The sequence below is a fragment of the Xiphias gladius genome, chromosome 5 (assembly GCF_016859285.1).
Source record: "Xiphias gladius isolate SHS-SW01 ecotype Sanya breed wild chromosome 5, ASM1685928v1, whole genome shotgun sequence".
In the NCBI taxonomy this organism is placed as follows: Eukaryota; Metazoa; Chordata; class Actinopteri; order Istiophoriformes; family Xiphiidae; genus Xiphias; species Xiphias gladius.
Window position 1 is genome coordinate 15,372,538 of NC_053404.1, and position 24,503 is coordinate 15,397,040.

Consider the following 24,503-nt stretch of genomic DNA (forward strand, 5'->3'; position numbering starts at 1 on the left):
GCTGTTATTGGGGAAGGGATAATATCACATTATAAAGACTTGGATCTGTGTTTTACATTCCATTTGCTGTCGGCCGCATGATTGACTCTGCAGGCAGCTCAGTTCTTTAGGTGCAACAGGAGTGTCACCTCCACTCCTTCCTTAGCACACACACAATATATACCAGGACGTGCAGCTCAACATTGAACAGTGCTTCCTCTAAGCAAATTTATGGAAGATCAGTAGCAAGAAACAGTCTCACTAAAATGAAAAAGAACAAAAAAAGAGAAAAGTGAAAGAGGCCCTCATCCTGCTTCCTACACATCAGGGCCTGCCCTCTGTTGAAGAAATCCAACCGAAACAAATTAGTGAGGCTGACGAAGAAAAGAACTGGCTATACACTACAGTACAGACTAATTTTTATGTTCTTTTGCCAGAAGGGACATAAACCAGAGATGGTTTCAAACTGTGACACAGGATAGAGGTGTATTAAAAGTAAATCTTTCCCCCTCCATTTTGCGAGGCTCTATTGTGCTGTCATGTTGCTGCGACTTTATGGACTTTTGGAACACGAGCCCCCAGCCTTTTTTTTCGGGGGGTAATCAATTAAACGAGGAAGTTCGCTGAGCCTTACAACTCGATTATTAGCCTGTCCTTTTGAAGTTTTATTTTAGGGGGCTGGGGAGGGGGTGACAAGGAATCAGGCATTAAATCAGTAAGGCCGATGCAGCAGTGTTGAAGCGTTTGCAGCCTATGGCCTTATTGGAAGGGTTTGTCAGGATGTGGCGCTGAGCGAAGACCAGATTCAGACTTTCATGGTTAATGAGATTGCTGCGGTGGCAGTTACAGTCAGTTGTGTGAGTCAGGGAGAGGACAAGGACTAGGCACCTGCCGCTGTTGCTGCTTTAGCTGTTGACAGGGAACCTTTATGCATGTATAGCAAACCATACAAATATGACAACAGGCAAAAACACAAAAAATAAAAAGGGTTCCAAGTTTTATCTTTTTTTTGTTTTAGTTTTTAAATTTTGCAGATCTAGTTTTCACCTATGACTCACAGTTTGAAAGTATCAGGCTCATTTTCTACTTCTAATGCTTTTTTGATGATAGTTGGTAACCTTGCTTGACTAACAAAGAAAATAAACAAAACTAAGAACGATACATAAGATACTACAGCTAACACTTGAGGCGATGTACCTTTTTCGATCCCGCAAATCCCTCAGACTCCAAGAAGAAATAAGCAAATGGCATCAGGACAAAGAGGCAAAGATTGGAGAACAGTGACACGAGGTTCCACAGACCTGCAGAAACCCAACATGTGAGATTGTACGCATACAGTCGTGTACAAAAACAGTATAATATGAATCAATAGTAACTTTTATTTTTAATTTAACAATGTGACATATTTTTCTCAGGCTCAGTGTCCACAAACACATTTTGCCCAACCTTATGTGTTTTCCCTTCAATATTATTTTACAATAGTTGTTAAGACAGTTGTGATGCATTACTAATACAGGGTTTTTTCTGGCAAGTGTCTCTTTCACAATTTCTAAGTCATGGACTCTAGTGCCCCCTGGAGGATGTTGGAAAACCCAACAGCCTTAACAACACAGTTTTTTAGTTGACACTGACTCAATTCAGTGCTTGCATGGCTGATTGTGACACAAAGGAGATCACATGATCTGATATGTAGTGACACTGCAAATAATACAGATTGACTTTTAAATTGTGGTTTGAGGATCTAATGAGGGAAAAGTGAACTGGCTTCTTCCATCTGCCAGCAGCGGTGGCTGGTGAGTCATCATTTATCAAAGATTAAGTCAAATTTATAAATCAAATAATATTTCTTGCTTAATCTGTTGTATGTAACATTTGCCTTAATCACAATTTGTACTCATTCTACAAGACTTACAATTTTTAGCAGAATTAAGAATCCGTATTATTTCAGCACTATTAAGAGAATCGTATTAGAATGTCCAGTCGTGTTGCAATATGTTTTATCTTCCTTTCTGTGTTTTACATGTTTCTAAAAATGTTTAGTGGAGTTTAAGTCTTTTTTGACTATGGAACAAAAAAAAAAAAAAAAAAAAATCTCCAGAACAGACAATTCCCTCTCTTTTAAAGACAGCTGCAGGGTTGGTCAATATGATGATATATACCATGACACAATATAAATTTCCACCATCAGAAAGCTTGAGTCTAAATTTAAGTATGTTTTCTGTATCAATGTTATAACATTTCATGATTTGTCAAGAATAAAATAAACTGGATTAGACACGAACACAGACATTCCCATCTGATTATTTTAGCCATAAACAGTAATTCAGTTGATTTTCGAAAATTTCTTACTGTATTCCCATAAAGATATATATCTAAATGACAGTGTACAGTAATATAATGTATATCATGATTTTTCTTAGAAAAAACAATTTTGCCCCAAAAAGCTTCAATGACAGTCTTAAAATTGTTACAAACAACTATTCTTTTCAAAGCCTGATTATGAGCAACAGTGACAACGACAAAGAGAGGGTCGTATTCAAGCATGTTAAGCAGTATCTGGTTCTAAAACTAAAAGAGAAAACAAAAGGCTGCATTCAACCAAGAATTTAAGATGTGGGATACAATAGCAAACATCAAAAGGTTTGCACACCCATGTCTATTAATCTATTTTTTAACCCAGTTTCTGTAGTAGTTTAAGTAAAACCAAAACCCTGAAACTATCTGTCCTTTTTTGACGTAACTCTATTATTATATGTTTTATATAGTGTTACAGCACAAGAGAAATTATTACTGACTTGGGTATTCAAAACAACTTGAGAAGGATTAGGTTTAGCTTTTCAAACATTAATATAAGTGTTTGGATATGAATTCCTATTTAAAACTTTTAAAATTATAAAATATTACCTACATTAAAAGACAACTGTTTCTTATACCACCATTTATGTGCGCACTAGTCCATCTCAATTTTCACATCATGTTAATCAACAAATCTTTTGATTCTGACATCAATTTAAAAAAGTTCAATTTGATTCTAATTAATGTTATTCTAAATATGTAAGGAGTGAGAGGGGGAGAAAAAAATTGTTAATTAAACTAAAAAGACACATGTAATATGCAATCTACTGACCGTGAATGAGGGAGCCATTGAGCCACTGTATGTAATAGTTTTTGGGGAAGGAGAGGAGGATCTCGTTACTAATGATTGAGAAAGGCAGTAGGAAGACAGCACCACCCGACACTGACAGGGTGAAGGTGCACAAGTATAATCTGCAAATGGAATCCAACACACACACACACACACACACACACACACACACACACACACACACACACACACACACACACACACACACACACACACACACACACAAAGATGAAAAGACAGACACACACAAGTGTTAGGGCTAGTTGAGATAAAAATGAACACATGCAGAGTCACAACAAGATAATAACACCACTTTTTCTTCTTCTTTTCTGTAGCTTTTCTTTTCAAATCCGATTATATGTTACAAGCTTGGTTACTTGGTTACTGGAGGATTAATTTTGGATTATATGTTATATTCTAAAAGAGTCACTTGATTTACAGTGTGACAGGAATTAATAAGCAAAAGCAAGTGAGGAATTAACTTATTTAGTGACCACATAAATAGCACCGCATTTAACTGCAGGTGGGCTAACTGTCAATCTAGTCTTTTGGTCATCCTTCTACTCCTCACTTTATCCACCCCTGCCCCAGTCCTGGAACAAAGGACATGGACTGGCTGTGTTTCTGCAGCCTGCAAATTGTGGATATGCCTGTGCAGTGGGTTTCCACATATGACCCAAGGGGGTGACCATCTGCTCGGTGGTCCTCAGTGGGACGGCACAAAGTCACCACTTCACCGTATCACTAAAGAAGCTCATGAATCTGAAATGCTTTCCATTATTTCGCTACGACTTGAGTACCATTTTCTTCAGCTGGACTTGAACAGGCAGGATGGATTTTGCTACAAGAACCCTTGATTGTGATGTTTAATTCTAGACTGAGACATAAGTGATACTTGCCACCAATGTTCTAGCTTAAGCAACACATTGAGAGAATTAGTGTTAATCAGTGAATTAGTGCAGATATTTCAATTTATCTAACTAGTTTTTAGTAATAGGGTTGCAACTAATGATTATTTTTGTAATCAGTTAATCTACTGATAATTTTTTTGATTAAAATCGATTCATTGTTTGGTCGATAGAATGTAAGAAAATTGTAAAAAATTCCCATTACAATCAAAATAGCTACAAATTAATTTTCTGCTGATCGATCAATCGTCTAAGCGCTAATCTGTAACATTCAATTCAAATAATTTTTGATATGTTGTATTTTATCACTTTTTTCCTTCTTCAAGCGGGTGACTAACTTTCTATACTTACATTTGCTTACATATGTTCACTTTAATAAAAAACAAACTTAGTTTACTAGTTTCTACTTAGGACAATAAATTAAGTAACTAGTTAGTCTGAAAAGTTACCTATCTCAACAGTGCTTGCCAAATTTTCTAAATTACATTGTCCTTTAAAAAAAGAATGCACTGAAATCAGCTTCACTCACGATATTCTGTTGACAACAGCATCTTCATCCTCATGGTCATCTGTAAATTAAACGAAACCACTTCAGTCACAAGGTGGGAAACTGGGTAGGCTAATGAGACATATAAAGGTCCGGATTTTTTATAAATCACATCATACTTAAGACAGAAATTACAAGACCAATACTTTGCATTTTTTTTTATTTTATTATTATTATTATTATAGACATACGGATGTGTCTGTAGAAGACAAGTTAAATATCTGACATTTTTCCACCCATATTAGTCAATACCAAAATTCATTAATGTAAGAGTGGTAGTGCAAATGCGCAAGCAAAGCAGGTTAAGATTTGAGACATGCCTATCCTATAGGAAATGTTTTTCCCCAGGCATCGGATATTGTTTTGAAAACAATGTAATGCTAATTTGACATGTATGGAAAGTGACTGAGTCCTTGTTCTTACACCTAGGTGTAAGAACAAGAGCAGCCTAGATTTCTACTGTACAAAACTCCAGAAAGAGACTGGTCTACTTTCAAAATGAGACAAGGGAAGCCCAGGTGACCTGGACATACTATATTTGTCCTGGGAAAATGGGATACAGTTCATAATACCCACCCAGGCCTTCTTGTTTTCCTTTCTGTTTTCTCCTTTATAACTTGGTTCAAAAGATCAAAAGATGTGTGAAAAACATTCCATAAGAATAGAATGTATCATCTTCCTACAGATCTCACTAAATGTCTCACCGCCCTTGAGTCTTGTATTTGTGATTATCATTTCACAAGACAGGTTATGTCAGTATTAGCCTAATTTTAATAATGTGACAAACTGTATTCATGCTGCCACAGCCCTAAAAGCAATTTGGGGTAGTTACAGTGTGGACTCTCATATGTACACCTCATGCCTTCTTGGCATTGTCTTATTTTCACTGTAAACACAAAGAAGGGCTCTGTCTGTGTGCAAACACAGCATCAACAGAGATAACCAAACTTCTGCAACGTTAGCTATGAAAATGGATCCACCGTAGACACATTTCTGCTGTGTAAGCATTGAAAGTGATGCTTTAAGAAGTGTGACAGTCTAACGGACCCACATGCGGATGCCTGTTCCACAAGAGGGAGAGATCATATTCTGCAAGGACACTTACCACTCTTCCTCTTGTATCTGGTTATGATGCAGTAGGACACAATGTAGAGGACTGCAAACAGGAGGAAACAAATCTGAAACAACAACATAAGAATCTTAGAATAGGATCTATATATAACTGGAGATGAATCAGCACATCAGCAAGCAGTTACCTACAATACAGAACACCTAGCAGATTTCAAACCTGCGTTCTCTGTTTCCTGTTTTGTCCAATACCATAGACCATAGGATGGTTGAGCCTTAAAAATCATTTTACAGGTCCTAAAAATTGTTGATTATAGAAAAGGTATTTGTTACAGCATATACGTGAAGTTTTGTCAGATTATTTGTCTGCAAGACTTCAGTTTAGCCCACAATCGGTTACGCAAATTTTAAAAAAATGTATACTAGGCAAATACAATGTAATGCTTTGATGTGATAAACTGATGAGAACTAAAATCATGGATCCAGGTCATGTGAGAACATTAACGCCTCAGTATTTTCCCATGACTAGTAGTCTGAATGATCATAAGCAGGTAGATTGAAAGTCATACAGGGCATTTAAGTGTAAAAGTGATAAATTTTCTACAACATAAAGAAAAAAAAAAAGTTTAAAAAAAAAAAGCGATATATAGTGTCACCTGTAGAAAGTAGATTGCTGAAGCATTGGACTGTCTAGTCAAGAGTATATAAACACTTGCCAACCTCAGCCTGTGAACTTCCTCCATGTCCTACTGTGGTGGAATAAAATACGTTGTCTCTTAGTATTTGTATGTAGATTTATGCTGCCTAAAACAACCTTTGTGGGGTATAGATTTGTTATAATGTGCAAAATAGGGGAAAACTTCCTCATGTTATTACAAGAATCAGTAATTAGTCAGCTGTACAGTTAAACAATATCCATTTATTTTTATATAAAGTTAAAAAAAACAAACAACGCAATAAATCACTGTTTTCCGAAATCTGATGACACTAATTAGGCCAATGCTGCAAGCATATTGGTGCAAAATTTACTAATGCAGGGAATTTATTAGGTGACCCCAGGCTCGAAAAAAGCTGGATGGTCTTACAGAAAGATCACATTCCACATTCTCTCCTTCTACTGTGACAGTGACTTGGACGTAACTAATGTTAGACGCTCCCGCTTCAGCAATTTGCACCCTGTCAACATTGCACAACTCATCATTGCCAAACTGGGATTATGAGATGACTCAGCCAGACACCAGGCAGACCGTGCACATTTCAGACAGAGAAACTAACATTACAAATATACCAATGCTCCCTGGTCAATCTGAGAGGTATATAGTGTTATATGACAACTGTAGCAAAAACTGTTTTTCTCATCACTTGAAGTCCCTTTTCCAAATGAAAAGAAATATTAATTTCCAAGATACAAACTGTGATTACACTAGCTCAAGCAAAGTCTTTGTCCACAAAGGGACAGATCCAGAATAATGAACAGTCAGGTGCACAGAGCAGATAAACTGGCACAGACACAAAGACAAAGACACAACGGTGTGGGAGATAACAGCAAGCTTCAAGCACACCAGTTAAGGCCACTGCCACTAGCCTTGATAGTACTCTGTTAATTACATTTTTTCTAAGAGGGGTCTCGTCAGGTCTTGTCACTTAAATATTCCTGCAAGCAAGCATTCACCTGTCAGTTTGTTTCATGCACTGTAGTAAAATCTCATTAGTCAATTTTAGCAATAGCCTGATCACCGAGATATAAACAAGAAATGTGTGTTCCTTTTGCGGTTTAAGGCAAAAAAGAGAGAGATTTCTATACCTACTTACTTACTTGATCATGTAAATCACTAGCTGAGTCTATAAAAGTTTTTTTTTTTTTTTTTTTTAAACTTTGAGAGCCTTGGTTGGAGGTAGCAGAGGAAAATGTAATTACTGACCAGATCCCATGTAAATTAAGTGACACATTATGCTGCCTTAACCTGATTACTCACGGTAACCTGATTTTCTATGTTCAGTGTAAACACAGGCATGGCATTGTTTGATAAATTTTTACAGTTGTGCCCGCAGTTTCCCACACTAAAGGTCTCATAAGAGCATACCATCTTGCTTCTGAATCACATTTACTAACTTTAAACTTAACCCAGAAAAGCCTTGACTTCAAAATAAGCAAGCACAACAATAAACATCAATCCACTGGTGTCCTTAGAAATGAATCCATAAGAGGACCCACCATAGACATTAAATGACAGTGACATTAGCGCATCAAGCAAAGGGATTTTAGGTAAAGCTATGTGAAGAGAGACACTTAGGACAAAATGTGCAAGCTAAAGCTGAGATGTTTAGCTTGCCTGCTAGTGGGACATTTGATAGTTTCTATATTTCAAAAGTGTCAGGAATAATCAACAAGACCGGCTACAGACAAAGTGTCCCCCCTCTTGAACTTTATAGCTTAAGTTGTTTTTTCCCTGAAATTATGGCTAGACATCAGGAGACTCTAAAAAACAATGTGGTTTATGGCAAAGAAAGATCATTAGCAACAGCAGTTTTTCAAGGCACCAACAGTAGTTGGTTAGTTATGTTGTTTACTGTGTTATGCTTTTACAAGGGGACAGCCAACAAGGACTAATAACTCCAAAAGTATAGCTTGAGTGGGGATCGATTTGTCAGACAAGAACATAACTTCTTACATATACCATTACACTGCAAAGAAAGAACTTTGTCTCCTGCCCCAAGCCCAATAAATAAAATCTACAAAAAAGTCTCTTATTAATACACAACTCAAGTATTTTATAATCATCCAACCAGATGAACTCATCAGAAATAAAGAACATATTTCTAGAAATGTGACCATTAAACCATCATGTAATGAAATAAAAGCCTTAAATCTACTTCAATCTCACCTATATCACCAAGCAAAATGTCTATTTACACATATGATTCCATTTGCTTTGACAAACATGAAAGATTTAAAGAATAATATAAAAGTATACCGAATAAAGGTTTCATCTCTCTAATTCAGGGACACAGCATTACTGAAGACTGTGGCATTTTGTCCATGCCCCAGTTAAAGATCTTCCTTTTGAACTGCAGGCATACTTATTACATGTTCAAATATCCCCTAACATTTACATTAGCTGAGTTAAACTACAGCACTGTAATCAACTAGTTAATGGTAGCTAACGTTAACGTAAGATAATTTTAATTAGCGCGTTCACTCGCTGTTTTTCATACAAACAAGATTTGGCAAAATTCATCGTACATGATTCATCACATATTTGGGTGCACCACAAAATAAAGCATGAAGCTTTGTAAATTCTGCCGAGTCAAACTGACAGCTGAGGCTAACGCTAGCTACCGTAAACGTTACTGTGCAGTAGAGGACGTTGTTAGCCAGCTAGCCTTGACTAGCCGCTCCGTACGCTACTTACGATGTACTCTCGAACTTGGCTGTGGAAATTCTGCTCTCTGATAGTAACATCGTCTTGTTCCATTCTTCATATTGCAAATACAAAAAAGCTACAGACCCGCTACATGCTAGCTCATACAACTGGCATCAACGAATCCAACTCAGGCGTCTTCCCTGCTCTGCACAAATAGCCCCGACTGGTTAAAAAACAGTTTACATCGAAGGAAAACCGCTCTGTGCTCTTAAAAAAAAAAAAAAAAGCCCCAAAATAAAGGACGTCATTACTAAGCGTCAGCTCGCCGGCGTGCCCCGGAAGGAAATGTTCACATGTTTGTGGGTCACATTAACAATATTGTCCTCATGGAGAGACATGTGCAGGTAAATATCTGTCTTAAACAGGCGACAGCTTTCATCTCGTGCGTCTTTCGGTTGTTTCAAATCCTAAATAACATTAGCTTATTAGCCAAACTGACCAGCCCTGTGTTTTGAAAGAAAGATATCAAGTTGAGGTTAACGTTATCCAGCTCAGTCAATATCTCGAGTTTAATTTGTAGAGATGAAGGGAAAATGGAAGCAGAACAGCAAAAAGAAGAAGGGAAATGCAGTTTTACAGAAATACATGGTGGCAGTGGATGAATTTGTTAAAAGCAAAAGTGGCGAAGAAGAAGCAGAGCATAACCATGGATTGAGAATTGTAAAACAGAAAAGGAGAAAGGAGATACGCAAAGAAAAGCGAAAAATGAAAAAAGCCAAAATGAAAAGTCATTATGAGGGTAACAAGACCCTAAGTTTACCACCAGGTGATGGTGAAAACTCAGGAATACCAGCTGAGAAACAGCCACAGGTACAGCAGAAGAAGAAAATGGAAAAAGCAAAGAAAGAAGTGTCAAACACACATTCAAACCAATCTGCCAGTGCTACTAACGAAAAATCAGTTAACTCCAAAATGTCGTCATCATCAAAGAAAGGTAAGAAAATTAATAAGCTTCAAGAATCAAGAAAAATGGCACTTATGGAAGCAAATGAACAAGAGGATAGAGAAATAAAGAAGCTAGAGCGCTGCCTGAGATTAAACAAAAGGAAAAACAAAAAAAGTCTCCCACAATCCTTTGTGGCTGATGGACTTGATTACATCCTTTGCATGCTTGACTCTGGCTCATCAGCAGTAGGTATGTATGATGATGATGACAACATGGACATGGCCAAAGAGAACTTTGAAAAGCTTGATGAGAATGGCTCTCAGTTGTCAGATGAGGATGAGGGAACTGGAGATGAGATGGCAGGTGAAGGCAGTGATGAAGATATGGCTTCATTTGATGATGAAAATGAGGAAGAGGATGATGATGACATGGTTGATGAGGAGGAAACGGAGGAGGAGGAAATGGAGGATGACCAAGATGACATGGATGAGAGTGATGAAAATGAAGGGGAAACAGGGGAAGAAGCAGACACTTCTGACACGAAGACATCAGAATCCAAGTCAAAAACTGTGAGTTCACAAACTTGAAATATATGTTTCACTCATGTCATAGCACTGACAACTTGTATGGCATATAATGGACCTAATCGTAGTTTACATCTTCCATTGTCTAGGTCTCCTTTACAGCTGGTAAGTATGTGCCGCCTCACTTGCGTAACACCGGAGATGACAAACGCAAAGCTGAGCTCGAAAAACTGAAGAGGAATGTGAAAGGACTGGTGAACAGGTAACAGTCTTACCAAAACACTGCATTTTAAACCATTTCCAGACCTATCAAATCTTTCATTGGATACTAACTAAAATACATTTAGCCAATTTTAATATCCAAATCCCACAATTCACTCTTCCTATAAAGAGTACTTTTTTTTTTTTTTTTGCTTATACATCATGCATTCAGAACATATATGAAAATTCCACCCAGTAATAGATGATCCCTTTGGTCATATAAAAAGCCTGCACATCTACCTTCATCTTTATTATAACTAGTTGTAGAAGCAAGAAGTGAAACGACAAGAGAGCGGACAAGAGTGTGAAAAGACTGTTGGTGCCCCTCAAGACTCTCATGGGTTCTGCTCTGGAATATCCACTCTTGGTTTACATTTAGAAAGAAGGCATGTTAGTTAGGGATGGGGTTTGATAGCATTTTATCTATCACAATTCAATTTCTTTCAGATCTCTTGTCAAGTTTACCTTTCAACAATGGCAAGTATTAGTCTCAAAACCCTATGACTGGTTGAGAAGGTATAAACAATACAGTGTTTAGTGGCAGCATAATTAATGTTCACAATCTGTATATGAAATGTTTCATTAAGTGTATCTGACATTCAGTTGACAGCTGTAGCATACTGAACTCAACCAACTGCTTACTCCAAATAATGAAGGTATTGTTTTAGAACCTATTTATCAAAAATGTTGAATTAACAGAATTAATGTTTTTTAGAAACAGCTGATAAAATGTGCCACCATTACTGTAACCGGTGACATTCAGCTAAAAATGAGAAGCCTGCTACCTACAGTATATGTTTTCCACTGCTCTTTGGTAATAAAAACAAAAAAGTGTGAGGAGAGAGAAAATGTTTGATAAGAGACTTGTTAACCTCAGTGCTTAGCAAGACCAGCTATCCCGCAGAGCGGGAACCAGATCCAAGATGGAACCAGCTATTGGAACCAACCCCTAATGTTAGTGGATCTCTAATCAGGGTCTACGCTGACAGATTGAGGAGATGTGGGGCTACAACTAAAGATTATTACTATATACTAATATTTTAATTAATCATAAATCATGAAAAATGTTTATCACAATTTCCCAGAAGCCCAAGGTGTACATCTAAAAATGTATCCGACCCACAGTCCAAAACTCTCAGATATTCAGTTTACAGCAGTATAAAACAAAGAAAAGTCCTCACATTTGAGAGACTGGAACCTACAAATGTTTGGCAATATTTGCTTGATAAATGTCTTCAACAATCATCTGAATATCAAAATTGTTGGCATTTAAGAGATATAGATAGAAATGGAGGCTTATTGGTCAGTGTTATAGTCAGAATAAACACTGACTTCTAATCCAGATCTCAAGTATGTTCTGTTTGAATTACAACTGAAGTTCTTTTAAAAGTGATTATTCACCCATAATTCACCAACTCCTTCAGGCTGAGTGAGCCCAACATGGCATCTATTAGTGTTCAGCTAGAGGAGCTGTACATGAGCTGCAGCAGGAAGGACATGAACGACACCCTGACAGAGGTGCTACTAGCAGCCTGCGTCACCCCGACCCTGATGCCTGACAGACTACTGATGGAGCACGTCCTGCTCGTCAGCGTCCTCCATCACGCAGTCGGGTTGGAGGTAAAGACAGCAGCTTCAGGACTGGCTTTTGAGTTTATGCACATTCAAAAAAAAAAATTCTTTTTAGCTTTTAATTTCTGGAGGTATTTCCCCTTTTAGAGGACCTCCATTTCTCTGTCCGCTCCACTGATAGTGGTGACAACAGGAATCAGGCTGCTTTTGGTTTTACTAGCGTGTGTGTGAGGAAATAAACAGCAACCACTGACTCTGCAACTGACATAAACTTTTGTGCCAAATAAGACACATTTAGAGGGATCTCTGAAAGCACACACCATGCCGGTTCAACAATATTTTACTCACCAGCTTTATTGTTGAGATCTGGGGATTCAGTAACATGGCTAGACTCAAGTCCATTAGGTTTGACTTAACGCTGTTTAGACACTGTTTTGCAATGCAATGGGCAGATTTTTCAGGGGTGTTTATGTAATTGGGTTACACTGTGGGGTTTGTTTACAACCTTTATGGGCTTATATTAAACTGATCACATGTCATCATCAGGATATTCATATATTGAACAGTACAATGGATCACAAGTCTGAAATGTTCACATTTCATCCTTTTCCAGGTGGGGGCCCATTTTCTAGAGACAGTGGTGCGAAAGTTTGACGAGCTTTACAAGAACCCGAGCGAGGGCAAAGAGTGCGACAACCTGGTGGCCATTGTTGCTCACCTCTACAACTTCCAAGTGGTGCATTCCCTCCTCATCTTCGACATCCTGAAACTTTTAGTGGGAGCGTTTAAAGAGAAAGACATTGAATTAGTTCTGTTTGTGCTGAGAAATGTCGGCTTTGCCCTGAGGAAGGACGACGCTTTGGCTTTGAAGGAGCTCATCTCTGAAGCCCAACGCAAGGCCAGTAATTTGGGGTCAAAGTTTCAGGATCACACCAGGGTAGGGAATTAGTAACTCATGCAAACAGAATCACTTTATACTTAAATTATCTTTCATTTAGCTGACATTCTTAAATACCTAAAATCTATCATTGACTACAGTATTGTGCAATTTATTTCTCAATTGTGTGTCAATTTTTAAGCTTATTTTACATCAAATCATGTGTAAACCTGTTCCCAGGTGCGTTTCATGTTGGAAACCATGCTGGCTTTGAAGAACAATGATATGCGGAAAATCCCAGGCTATGACCCTGAGCCTGTGGAGAGACTGAGGAAGTTGCAGAGGACTCTGGTGGGTGATTTTCACAGCATGACTACATTTGGTTTGAAATATCCTTATTTCCCTACATTAGTGGAGATAGATTTCAATTTTAAATGTGTACATCACAGGGACTAATTTTATCATGCGTAATGATACTATTTTATAGTAGCTTCAACCTGTACCACCAGGTGGCTCCAGAGTACCACCTTTACAGACTCAGGGTCCAGAGTGTTGCTACTGCTTTCAGCCTGACCATCAGTATGGCTGGGTTAACAGTTGTCAACTTCAGGATCGCAGGTGTCCTCCTTACATATCTTAAAACTGGTGTTTGCCTGTTAAGTGTACTTGTGACTGATTGCTGGTGTATGTGTGTAACTCAGATCCACCGCAGTGCAGGAGGCAGTGACTTGAAACTGAGGGTCTCTCTGGACAATCTCCTGGCCGCAGAGCAAGTCGGCCGCTGGTGGATCGTCGGCTCCTCGTGGAGTGGAGCGCCCATGATCGGCGAACCAGGGAACACAACCACAAAACAGAGTACTGCTGAAGGACAGGTAGAGTACTGGAACTGCAGAAGATACCAGGATTGAAGCAGAGTGCAGTATTTGTAGTACATGCAATACTGTATTTAAATCATTTGAATTCGGATTTTCTTCATTTCTAATCAGCAAAACTAGATTATTTCCTAATGTAAAATTGTTTTAGAAATTAAAGCTGTTTAAAATAAAACACTTAACATCAAATAATACATCATTACTCACAACTGAATTACATTTGTCAGTGCAGTCAGTAGGCTACAGTATATCTCAGTTCTGTCACTTGCCAATACAGTTTTATCAGTATTAGGTCCCACTATCAACCTCAGTACTTTTTTTTTTTTTTTGCTGTCAACCAAAATGTGTCAGTAGCACTGAGCTACTTATTTCTTATTCAGATAGTTCCTGGTTTACGATAAGATTTTGCCAGCTTTAGACTATTTTATTTGATTTATTATTTTCATTAAATTCTTGTGCTTTAGTTTATGTTTAGACACACTGAGAGGTGCATCTTGTCTTTTTGTTAAATGAAAGATTTCTAGACAAACATTTTTATATTTCTCAAAGTAAGGTATCCAAAAAAGTATTGTTTTAGAATCAGTAACAAAAACTCACACATTATGGGGAATCTGTGTTGGCCTTAGCAACATTTCTTACCTAACTGTTGTCCCTGTTTTATCTTTCTCAGTTTAGTGCCAAAGTCTTAGAGCTGGCTAAGAAACAGCGGATGAACACTGATGTAAGAAGAAATATCTTCTGTGTCCTAATGACCAGCGAAGATTACCTGGATGCATTTGAGAAACTGCTGAGGTTTTTTATAGCTCATGTCTATTGTCTCTGTTAAGTTGGCTGACCAAAATTAGGAAGAAAGAAATGAATTGTACAAATTTTACATTTCCAAGTCACCCAGCTAAAAGGTTGGTGTTTCAAAGCCTTTTGTTTGTTCTGTGTGAAGAATGGGACTGAAGGATAAGCAGGAGAGAGAGATTGTACATGTGCTGATGGACTGCTGTCTGCAGGAGAAAACCTTTAATGCCTTCTACGCTGTACTGGGAGAAAAATTCTGCACCCACGATCGACGCTTCCAGGTACTCCCGCTAAACCTTAACAAAAGAGAATAAAAAACTATAAGGACTCTCACTTACTTCACATAGAACCTTGCAAATAAACAGAACGTACTGTAAATCTCCTGTACTATATATACATCATTAAATAAACATGCCCCAGTTCCACAAAGTTTAATGGACTACCACCACAAACGATCAGATTAGTAAATACAATGAACAGTTTCCTTGGGCAATTGTTTGATAAGTAAAAACATTATATTGTTACCTTCAAAGCAGTAAAGATTTATAACTATACATATCTTTATCTATATATACATATATTTTATCTATATATGGTGCATATGCTTATACATTCTTTTAGAAAAAATTCAATCATCTTTTTATGTTAGAGATACTTGTTATAATAATTTCACCTATAAATGTTGTTTCTTTAGTCATTAAATCTAATGAAAGGTAACATCAGTTATGAGCTTTTTTATGTGTTTCTCATAATTATTTTAAGTGAGGTGTTTTCATTATTTCTTACATAAATGTGAATGATCACTGTTCCTTCTAAAATCCTTGTACACTCTGTACATTGTCCATATTTTAATGCAGACTGAGGAGTTTGGGTGAAAGTGTTATCATACACAAGTTGTGGATTTGTGTTTTAAAGTTAGATAAGTTGTTATTGTACATTTTATCTTGAGAAACTCTGAAAGAGAGTGAATCACTGTGTGTGTGTGTGTGTGTGTGTGTGTGTGTGTGTGTGAGTGAGTGAGTGAGTGAGTGAGTGAGTGAGTGAGTGAGTGAGTGAGTGAGTGAGTGACCACCCAGTCTCATAAACTGTGTGTGACCTGCCTGTGGCCTGCAGTTCACCTTTGCTGTGAGGGAGTCTTTCACACCTCTTACATTATTTGACTCAAACTGTGACTACAAACAATGGGGCGAGACCACACTTCCTTCTTTGTTGCCATGTAGGCCACGGGCCTATATCAGAAACTCATGACCATTGTCCTCATCAAAGAGCTCAAACCACGGCTGGTGGGAGTGTTTGCTTTTCACATGTAAACTGAATCAGGATGAGAGGATTACCTGTGCAGGGAAGAAGGTTCCTGATATTTATAGTTTGTACTACTGTTCTCAAGAATTATCTGTGTGCTCAGTGTCATTCAGTGCAGTCATACAATCTTTCAATTTGATGTCCTGTATTCTCCTAGATGACTTTCCAGTTCAGCCTATGGGACAAGTTCAGGGAGCTGTCCAACCTTCCCTGCAGCACCTTTAACAATCTTGTCCAGCTGGTGACCTGCTTCCTTCAGAGAAAGTGCCTCTCACTCTCCATACTTAAAGTAAGAGACGTGCAGGCGGAAGCTTTCACTCTAGTACATACATATATTTGATGTTATAAAGTGAATTAAATTTTAAATCCCATTAATTAAAGTCACCTCTGTGTTTTTTCTATGTAGGTAATAGAGTTTGGGGAACTAGATAAGCCCACAGTGCGCTTCTTGCGTCAGGTGCTGACTAAACTACTAAAAGAAGCTGAGCCAGAGGACCTAGCCAGCATATTTGGAAGGTGAGCTACATTGTGCATTTACTTAATTCTTAGAGGTTTGGAGATTTAAACATGTAAACTAGTGGAAAATAACACGGAAAAAACAGAACAAAGAGTCCAATCTCCAGCCATGATAGCTGCTCTGTGAGGCAGTCATAGTGGCGCCAGAGGAGAACTCGGGGGATGACCGAAATTATTAGGATTCATCCCCTGGAGACTTTGAATGTCTGTATAAAATTTTGTGGCAAATCATTCAGTAGTTGTTGACATATTTCAGTGAAAATGATAGAGACCAGAATTACCATCTTCAGAGCCACACTTCTAGCCACACTACTGGCTAAAAAGTCTACTTTAACTGTTCAGCAATGTTAACTTCTATTAGCCCACATCTTGTAAAATTACTCCTCTTTACTGCGTGGAACTATGTGAACGTCTGAAAATCAATGTCCCTCATTGTTTTTCCTGTCTTCCAGGATTTCAGGAATTCCCAAGCTAGGAATGCTGCGCGAGGGCTTGAAGCTTTTCATCAGCCACTTCCTACTGAAGAATGCCCAGTCACAGGGACCAGCTGCGCAAGCAGCGATGCTGTCGGAGCGCGCCCAGGTCGCCACCAAAGCCCTGGAGGCCAAAGAGGCTAAGCTCAAACTGTAAAATGCACAACAGACGTACTTTCAAACAGAACTGTGCAACAGAAGGCTTGTTGGAGTGAAATACCTAGAGAAAGAAAAGACACCTACAGTCTAAAGAAGAAAAAAAAATAGGATTTTGATATTAAATCGATGTTTTTGCTTTAGTCCATGTACATAATTTTTTCAGTGAAGATTTTCAAGTATGGTGGATCAAACACACACCAATCTTAGCACTGTGTGTATTTTAATACGATGCGTATTTGTTACGTTTTAATATTGTGTATTAAACTACAACAGATTGAGGTTATGATAATTTAGTTTAATGATAATTTGAAAGCAACACATTGGATGATTTATATATTTCAACTCCCAGATACTTTGTCCATGATGGTGCTTGTATATTTGTTAATAAAAAGGGCGAATGTCAAAACCATTGTACCTTACCCGAAGCCTCAATAAATCACAGACGTTTTACCTAAAGCTTTGACTTATTTGTTGAGAGAAAGATTTTCATTTCTTTTACTTTTATGTTTTAATTTTTAATTTTTTTTTTCGTGAGACTGCCCTCATGATGGCAGTGTACAGCAAGAGCTAATATCACAAGGTTCAGACACCTGGAACCATTCTTCCGGGCTTCACTGAGTCTATTTACACTCTTACACAAAATAAAGCACATTATAATAAAGTGTTTTTCAGCCTTAAACAACTGATTAGTGAACATTTGTGTTTTCATCATTTTCTGTTGATATTTCCACTTGGCTGCTGCGAGTGTGACATAAACAAGAGCAGTGAAAATAGAGGGGCGGTGGTGTCCTTCATTCAGTGTTTACACGCCCTGATGAAATGACCCAGGGCCTTGAGTCTAGCCTTTTCTGTTTGCTTGCTGACACCAGTATCTGCCCGCGTGGCTAGCATAGCGGAGTCGTTCTGTTACATTTTATACTTGCTCCTATTAATTAGCTCCATTGGTGCGGCCTGTATCAATATAAGGCTGGAGCATGGTCTGAGGTCAGGAGTGGGCCATCAAGGTCAACCAGAGGAAATGTCCTCCACTAGTCCACAAGCTACACAGTAACCTCATGCTTCGGGGGAGTACAGAGGTGTTTTAATTACAGGTGTGATTCAGTGTTTTGATGACAAAGAGCAGATCCCTCCATCACCACATGGGCACACATGCACTGGTGGTGTTTTCAGTGAGAAATGAAGCAAACTGGGAAAAAACTTGAGAATTTGTCAGTTAAAAAGTGGAGATAGTGGGATCAATGGGCCAGTTGATATACTGGCCATTGTCTGCAGCTGTGAGCCAGAGACTTGCCATAAGCTTTACCTGGTGTACTCTGGTTGGGCTTGACCCTCAGCTAAACTTTGATTTAGTCTGCTAAAGCTAAAGCAAACAGCTGAAGATAACCAGCAGATCCCTCCGTAATCCTGTTACAAATGGCACATAATCATTCAACCCCTGCTATAGTTTAAGGCTGATGACTGCGGGAACAATGATAACAAGCAAGACCATTTTGTGGACTGTGTTTTCTGGAAATGAACTGATGTCTAGTGTAAGCACATACACAGGCGAGTTATTAAATTGTGCCAATATCTCAGTCACATTGGTAGACATTGCCCAATTTCATCATAAGATTATAAAATAAAAGACTAGGCTGAAAGATCATATTGGATATCAGTATAGCAGGTGATAACACACCCTAAATAAATAAATGTTTTGTGTAGTAGGAAAATGATGCTGATGGGATGTTTGGATTGCATTTAAAGAAGTCTCTTATTTTCTTATAAAAAATAAAGTTCACCCCTAAATTATGAGTTCAATTTATAGATGTTGTATCTAAATAATTTCTCATCTTTTCAGTTATAATCAAAGGAAGGACATTCTTACATCTTGTGTCCAAATCTTACCGATTCCCTAATAAAGATCATTCAAATACCCTTCAAAATAAAAAGTAACAATCCATGATCATATTTTGACAATAAAAGCGCAGGCCGTAAGTGTTTATAGTGACATTTCAATCGCTCTTTATAAATAAAGAATGATATTTGCAATTATTTTTGGAGTTGTAAATGCGCTTGAAATGATTTCATTCCACGTTGTCGCTTAACAAGACGTTGAAAAGGTTTATTAATACGAGCCTATTGCTAGTGTGGTGTGAAATCTTTCCTCCGTCCGCCTGCCCACTTGCTGTTTGCTCTCACTGCACGTTTGCACAGATCCGACAGCGCTATTAACAGTAATTCCCATGACCCCACCTGTCAGAGCAAGGAGAAAAACACAAGCCTCTGTCCGCCTCCAGACTGAAACTCCGCAAGTACATCATAGATCAAGGGACTAGACTTTTTTTTTAACTGAATAAAAATAAAATTCAAAAAACAAAAAAACAAAACTTAAGACTTGCGTCAAAACGCCAACTGAGTTTTATATAAAAAAACATTTTATTACACATTCGCTGCACCAAGAGAGACGCTAAACAATAATTTAGCATGCACTGTTATTACTATTTTATAAATACAGTATAGAAAAATAAACATAACATTTTTTTTCAGCGTGATGTGACACACTATGAAGGTATAACACCACAAAGAATAAAATAAGGCCAAAATAAGACAAATCGCAGCGGATTATTGACTGTGTGGGCTACAGGATATTATTGAAAGGCTTCTGCTTTAAAAAAAAAAAAAAAAAACTAACCATCGCAGCAAGGAAAGATTGCAAAGTCCTGTGCCAGTTTACAGCCTTTTGCATATAAACCATGCAGTGTCACAGCTGGCCTATAGCCTACTGCTGAATGGTGTTCCTACAGTGTGTGTGTATGTTATGAGACGTAAATATTCTGTTTTTATTGCTTGTTTAGTATGATATGCAGGTCATTTATTTTTGGACCTCAATTTTAATCTTTTCATAACAAAAAAAAAATGCTCATTTATACCATGTAGTTGATTAGAGGTTGGATTACATGCAGCTGCATTTTATAGCGAATATCCCCCACAGTCATTATAAATGGAGATCGCCCCTCATCTTCTTCTCCAGCCTCAAGGCTGCGGACTTATGTCACTGGTGTGATTCCTCTCGTCGTCCGAGGAGCAGTCTGACGAGTTGTACAGGAAGTTATCGCCTTCATCCTCGTCACTGTCCCTGAAGTCTCTTATTCTGCCATTTTTTGAGTCTGTCTTGCTGTGATAATCCGACTGTTCGAGTCCGTCAGATTTCTCCTGGCCGCTCTTGGTGCCTTTTTGCTTCTCGGCCTCCTGGGCGGCCTGCTCTTTGGCTTTCTTACTTCTCTTCCACTTCATTCGTCTGTTCTGGAACCAGATTTTGACCTGGAGTAAGGAAAATGTGTTTATAGTTATTGACTTAAGCATATACGCGCTGTAAAAGAGGAGAGTGCGCCCTATGGCCTAGTGGCTACTGTGGCAGCAGCGGAACTTTGTTGCACACCATTCTAACCCTCTTTCTCCTTTCATTACCTCTCACCTCTCTAGTGTGCACTTTCAGTTAAAAGCATAAAATGTCCCAAAAATAATAAAACATAACATAAAACGACGAAAGCAAACTGCGCGCAACTATGCGTAAAGATTGCGTAAAAGTCACCAGTCCACCTGACATTGACCTCTTGGGTGTTGCAAACATGTCTAAAATGCTATTTAATCTAGTCTTGAGTTTTTAAAAATCCATTGAATCAAGTAAAAACACGACATAGATGGGATGACTCAATTGCCATTTTCGATTGCAATTTAGATACCAGTGGAGTGATGGCTTTCTCTGGAAAATTTCAGAAACAAGTTCGATGAAAAATTAATTTCAGTACAATTTCTCATTTATTTTTATATAAATTTATTTTTTCATTCATTTTATATATCAAAAACCAAATATAAAAAAACTTGCTGGGCATTTTTATGGGGTGAACCCTTACAAAATACAACTATAAGAGGAAAACCAGTTTAATATAAAAGCTAAGTGTGCAGACATAATTTACCTGTGTTTCTGTCAGCATGAGGGACGTGGCCACTTCGAAACGCTTCGGTCGTGACAGATACTTATTCAGTTTGAACTGATGCTCCAGCTCCAGCAGCTGCTGACTTGTGAATGCAGTTCTGGGTCTTCTGCACTTGCCAAGCAAGTTGGACTGCGCCTGAGCTGCAGGAAGAACACATCAGCTTCGCACACTTGAAAGCGTTTTACCCCCAATTCCTCACATACAAACTGGGTCCAGTAATGTCCGCAGTCAGCAGGCAGTTTAAGACAATAAATGGTAATAAAAATAATGATGATATCATATATAAAAACGTTCATGTTGTAAGGGAAACTTAAGCAATCTTCAAAATCAGAACAAAATTTCGAGCCCTCTGTTTTTATGGTACGCAAAATATATTTTTTTTCCACATCTCTGAGCTCCCTGCTTAAGCAACAAGGTCGTCCACATATGAATATGTCCATAGAGAAGCTATTTGCCACCCCATTTTGAACGAATCTGTTAAAACGAGCAGAAACAAAAAGGCACTATCTGGTGAGCAAACAGCATGTCGACTGTGGGTTTCACACGCCTCTGCTACTTTCCCACTGTCCATTACCTGTCAATTTTAGTTCCTCTCAGAAAACCCATCACTCTATGACAGCCTTTTTGTTCAGACCATCTTAATATCTGATCGAAATAGTGCCCCAGAAACCTCCAAAACCGATTTTATTTTTAAGTAGAATAAGAATGCCATGCCAATCTACATCCGTGTCTCCAACTCAGTAACATACGCTGTGTTAAAGCAGTATCACGTAGGCCTACATTAATTGTAGGCCTTTTTCTTTTTAATATTTATAGCAAAATTACAAAACAAAAAGCAGACTTTTTTGGCTGCCATCAAACGTTTTTAGCTCATCCTTGGTCTCCATACATAACCGATTGGCTGTACAGTGGCATGTTGAGGTTTCTGGAGTAAAAAATGGCAGACAATTGCCAGGACATTCTGTAATAAAACAGCTACTCACAATTAAAGTCGGACATTTTTGGCAGCATCATCCCGGCTGTGGAGACCCGGAGCCAGTGGTCCAGTTGGAAGGTGCTGGCTGTCAGTTTGATGGGATCACTGGTGTGGTGATGATGGGAGCCGTGTGGATAGGAGTAGGACAGTGCAGGGTGTTGGCCTGTGAGGGCAGCAGCGGAGTAGGTATACATGGGATGGCCGTAGAGAGCCTGTGCGGGGATCCCTGCGGTACTCTGCGGATGTAATCCAACCATGCTGTGCGGACTGTTGAGGAAACCCGGTTTAGGAATCAGCCCGCAGGTGGAAATCCTCGGCGGAGAAGGCGTCTCGGCGCGTAGAGACTCGGCGCTGGTGGTCAGCTCCGGGGCTGCCACACTTCCAGACGACGGGATGGAGGAGGAGGAGGAGGAAAGGGAAGTCACAAGCGCAAGCGGAGAGGTCTGCACCTTGGGTGTATCGACTGCTAAAAGCGCGTCAATGCGAAAGTTTTTGGATTTCTCCATTGGTCCCCTCGGTGCACGTCCTTGTCGCCTCTGCTGCTGTTAAGCGAAGGAGAAGTCAGGGCCGTTTTCCCACCTCTCGAAAGTTATGATATGGTCCGGAGTGTGAGAGACGAGCTCCGTGTGACACTTAATCCCTGTCAGATGGAGGCGATTGGTGCAGCCGCCTGGCAGGGGGCTGTCCCAAGCTCTGTATCGGACCCAACGACGCCTCTCTGCTCTAATCACTGTAAAGCACGGTGTTGGTTGCGTTATTGCTTTCATAATATATTGCTCTTATAGGAAAATGACGCAAACGTTAGGAAAAACAAAAAAAAAGAACTTCAGAATTTGGATCTGCTATAACTGGATGTCAGTTTTTGCTGTAGGCAGTGATATGCAGTTCATTAACAGGAGGTTTGTCGAGTAAAAGTTTCCAAAGTGACTAATAGGAGTAAGTGTGCTGCACATGTCTGGTGACTGGCTTACTGCATATACATCACCAGTTTGAGCAAGGTCACAGGAGCAGGTGTTGTAACCTAGCATTTCTTATAAACACAAACAGCCCACATCATTAATCATATAAAATGATGTAATATTACATTTAAATTTTTAAAATTATTTTATTTTTCTTGTAATCAAATGAAAATCCAATTATTATTACACAAGATTTTTTTTTTTTTTTTTTAAATTACTTTTTCTTATTGTCAAAGCGGTGATCTGTCCTGTGTCTTTATACCCCATCCGAGGACAGGAGATGGCTTGGGGAAATGTTGCCAGTACTGACAATACTGGACATGGTGGACTAGTATTTGCCTCTAGTAGAAAACTGAACTTTCGGTGCTGGCATGTAGGGTGATGTGTAAGGTTATAAGTACCAGATTCAATTACTGAATTTAGATAGCAAATTATATTTAGATTAATTTAGATAGCAAATTATATATATATATATATATATATATATATATATATATATACACATCGGCAGCTATATATCAGCTGTTGAAAAAAGAAAGAAACCATGTGAAAAAATGAACATCTTGAACCGAGGCATCCTGAGAGGCCAACAGGGAAATTTAAGTGAAAGCTCTCCTTCTGTCGCCCCCCCCCCAAACCTGAAGGTGACAGGCGCACACTGACATATGTTATAATAGAGCTGTATAACCAAATTAATTAGGTTAAACCCTCACTGGTTCCCGCGTGATGTTATCCGTTGTTTTGCTCTGAGACCTTTGCTTGTGGAATTTCCTGCAAAGGCTTGAGTTTTTGCCCCTGTACTAATGAAAAGACTGCGGGAGTTTTTTGTTTTTTGTTTTTTGTTTGTTTTAAATTAAATCATAACGTAGCCATCACCACGAGTAGGCAACTGGATTTTTTTTTTTCTTCCTCCAGAGAGAAAAGCCACGAGCAGCTTTCAAAATAAGTCAAATTTAGGCAAAATCTGTGAGCAACGAGCAGCAAAATAAATAAATAAAAATTGTAATTGAAACCCATCAAGTGTGATGAGGAGAGAGATGTAATAAGTCCCTGGCTCCTGGTGACTTCGGTCTAATAAGCCACTTAAAGTTAATGGAAGAGGGGGGCAAAATGAGAATTATTGACACCCCATTGCCCTTAACCTGTCTACCAATAAAGCTGATTAGTTTTTGTCAATTCATCAGCCCGCCGCGCTCCTGGGACGTTTATTTGCTCGGGGGAAATCAACAAGTCACCGGGTAGTTTCCAAGTAAAGGATCGCCATTTAATTGTGAACCTTGATGATCAT

At 38.6% G+C, this 24,503-nt stretch overlaps 3 protein-coding genes across 5 annotated transcripts in view; 1 reads left to right on the plus strand and 2 right to left on the minus strand.

Annotated features, from left to right (window-relative positions):
* lmbr1 (limb development membrane protein 1) overlaps window positions 1-9,269 on the minus strand; it is a 34,329-nt gene extending 25,060 nt beyond the window's left edge. The window contains exons 1-5 of the mRNA XM_040126577.1: window positions 9,061-9,269; window positions 5,685-5,757; window positions 4,562-4,601; window positions 3,107-3,246; window positions 1,177-1,280 (exon numbers count right to left, since the gene is read on the minus strand). Of these exons, the coding sequence (XP_039982511.1) occupies window positions 1,177-1,280; window positions 3,107-3,246; window positions 4,562-4,601; window positions 5,685-5,757; window positions 9,061-9,123 (420 nt within the window). The 5' untranslated portion in view covers window positions 9,124-9,269. The remainder of the gene's footprint in view (window positions 1-1,176; window positions 1,281-3,106; window positions 3,247-4,561; window positions 4,602-5,684; window positions 5,758-9,060) is intronic.
* Window positions 9,270-9,327: 58 nt separating this feature from the next.
* Window positions 9,328-17,759, plus strand: nom1 (nucleolar protein with MIF4G domain 1). Of its 3 annotated transcripts, XM_040127268.1 has the most exons (12): window positions 9,345-9,416; window positions 9,593-10,527; window positions 10,632-10,744; window positions 12,168-12,363; window positions 12,929-13,252; window positions 13,433-13,543; window positions 13,894-14,064; window positions 14,735-14,856; window positions 15,002-15,134; window positions 16,313-16,444; window positions 16,562-16,671; window positions 17,124-17,301. In XM_040127268.1, the coding sequence occupies exons 2-12, from the start codon at window positions 9,595-9,597 to the stop codon at window positions 17,299-17,301; spliced, it is 2,523 nt and encodes an 840-aa protein (XP_039983202.1). In that variant the 5' UTR covers window positions 9,345-9,416; window positions 9,593-9,594. The 3 variants fall into 3 exon arrangements, with proteins under 3 accessions (XP_039983201.1, XP_039983203.1, XP_039983202.1); XM_040127267.1 differs by having other exon boundaries at window positions 9,328-10,527; window positions 17,124-17,759; XM_040127269.1 differs by having other exon boundaries at window positions 9,328-10,527; window positions 17,132-17,759.
* A 2,556-nt stretch (window positions 17,760-20,315) lies between these two features.
* mnx1 (motor neuron and pancreas homeobox 1) lies at window positions 20,316-22,762 on the minus strand. The gene is made up of 3 exons (XM_040127270.1): window positions 22,264-22,762; window positions 21,260-21,420; window positions 20,316-20,603 (listed from the first exon to the last, which is right to left on the minus strand). Exons 1-3 carry the CDS (start codon window positions 22,760-22,762, stop codon window positions 20,316-20,318), a joined length of 948 nt encoding a protein of 315 aa, XP_039983204.1.
* Window positions 22,763-24,503: the final 1,741 nt, after the last annotated feature.

What these genes read in the sequence shown, in the direction of transcription:
- mnx1 (XM_040127270.1), bottom strand. Translation starts at nt 22,762, where the DNA reads ATGGAGAAATCCAAAAACTTTCGCATTGACGCGCTTTTAGCAGTCGAT. An exon ending in AAAAATGTCCGACTTTAATT is followed by an intron (nt 21,421 to 22,263) that starts GTGAGTAGCTGT and finishes TTCTTCCTGCAG; the next exon opens with CTCAGGCGCAGTCCAACTTG. An exon ending in TCATGCTGACAGAAACACAG is followed by an intron (nt 20,604 to 21,259) that starts GTAAATTATGTC and finishes TCCTTACTCCAG; the next exon opens with GTCAAAATCTGGTTCCAGAA.
- nom1 (XM_040127267.1), top strand. Translation starts at nt 9,595, where the DNA reads ATGAAGGGAAAATGGAAGCAGAACAGCAAAAAGAAGAAGGGAAATGCA. An exon ending in GGAAGTTGCAGAGGACTCTG is followed by an intron (nt 13,544 to 13,893) that starts GTGGGTGATTTT and finishes TGTGTAACTCAG; the next exon opens with ATCCACCGCAGTGCAGGAGG. An exon ending in GCATTTGAGAAACTGCTGAG is followed by an intron (nt 14,857 to 15,001) that starts GTTTTTTATAGC and finishes TTCTGTGTGAAG; the next exon opens with AATGGGACTGAAGGATAAGC.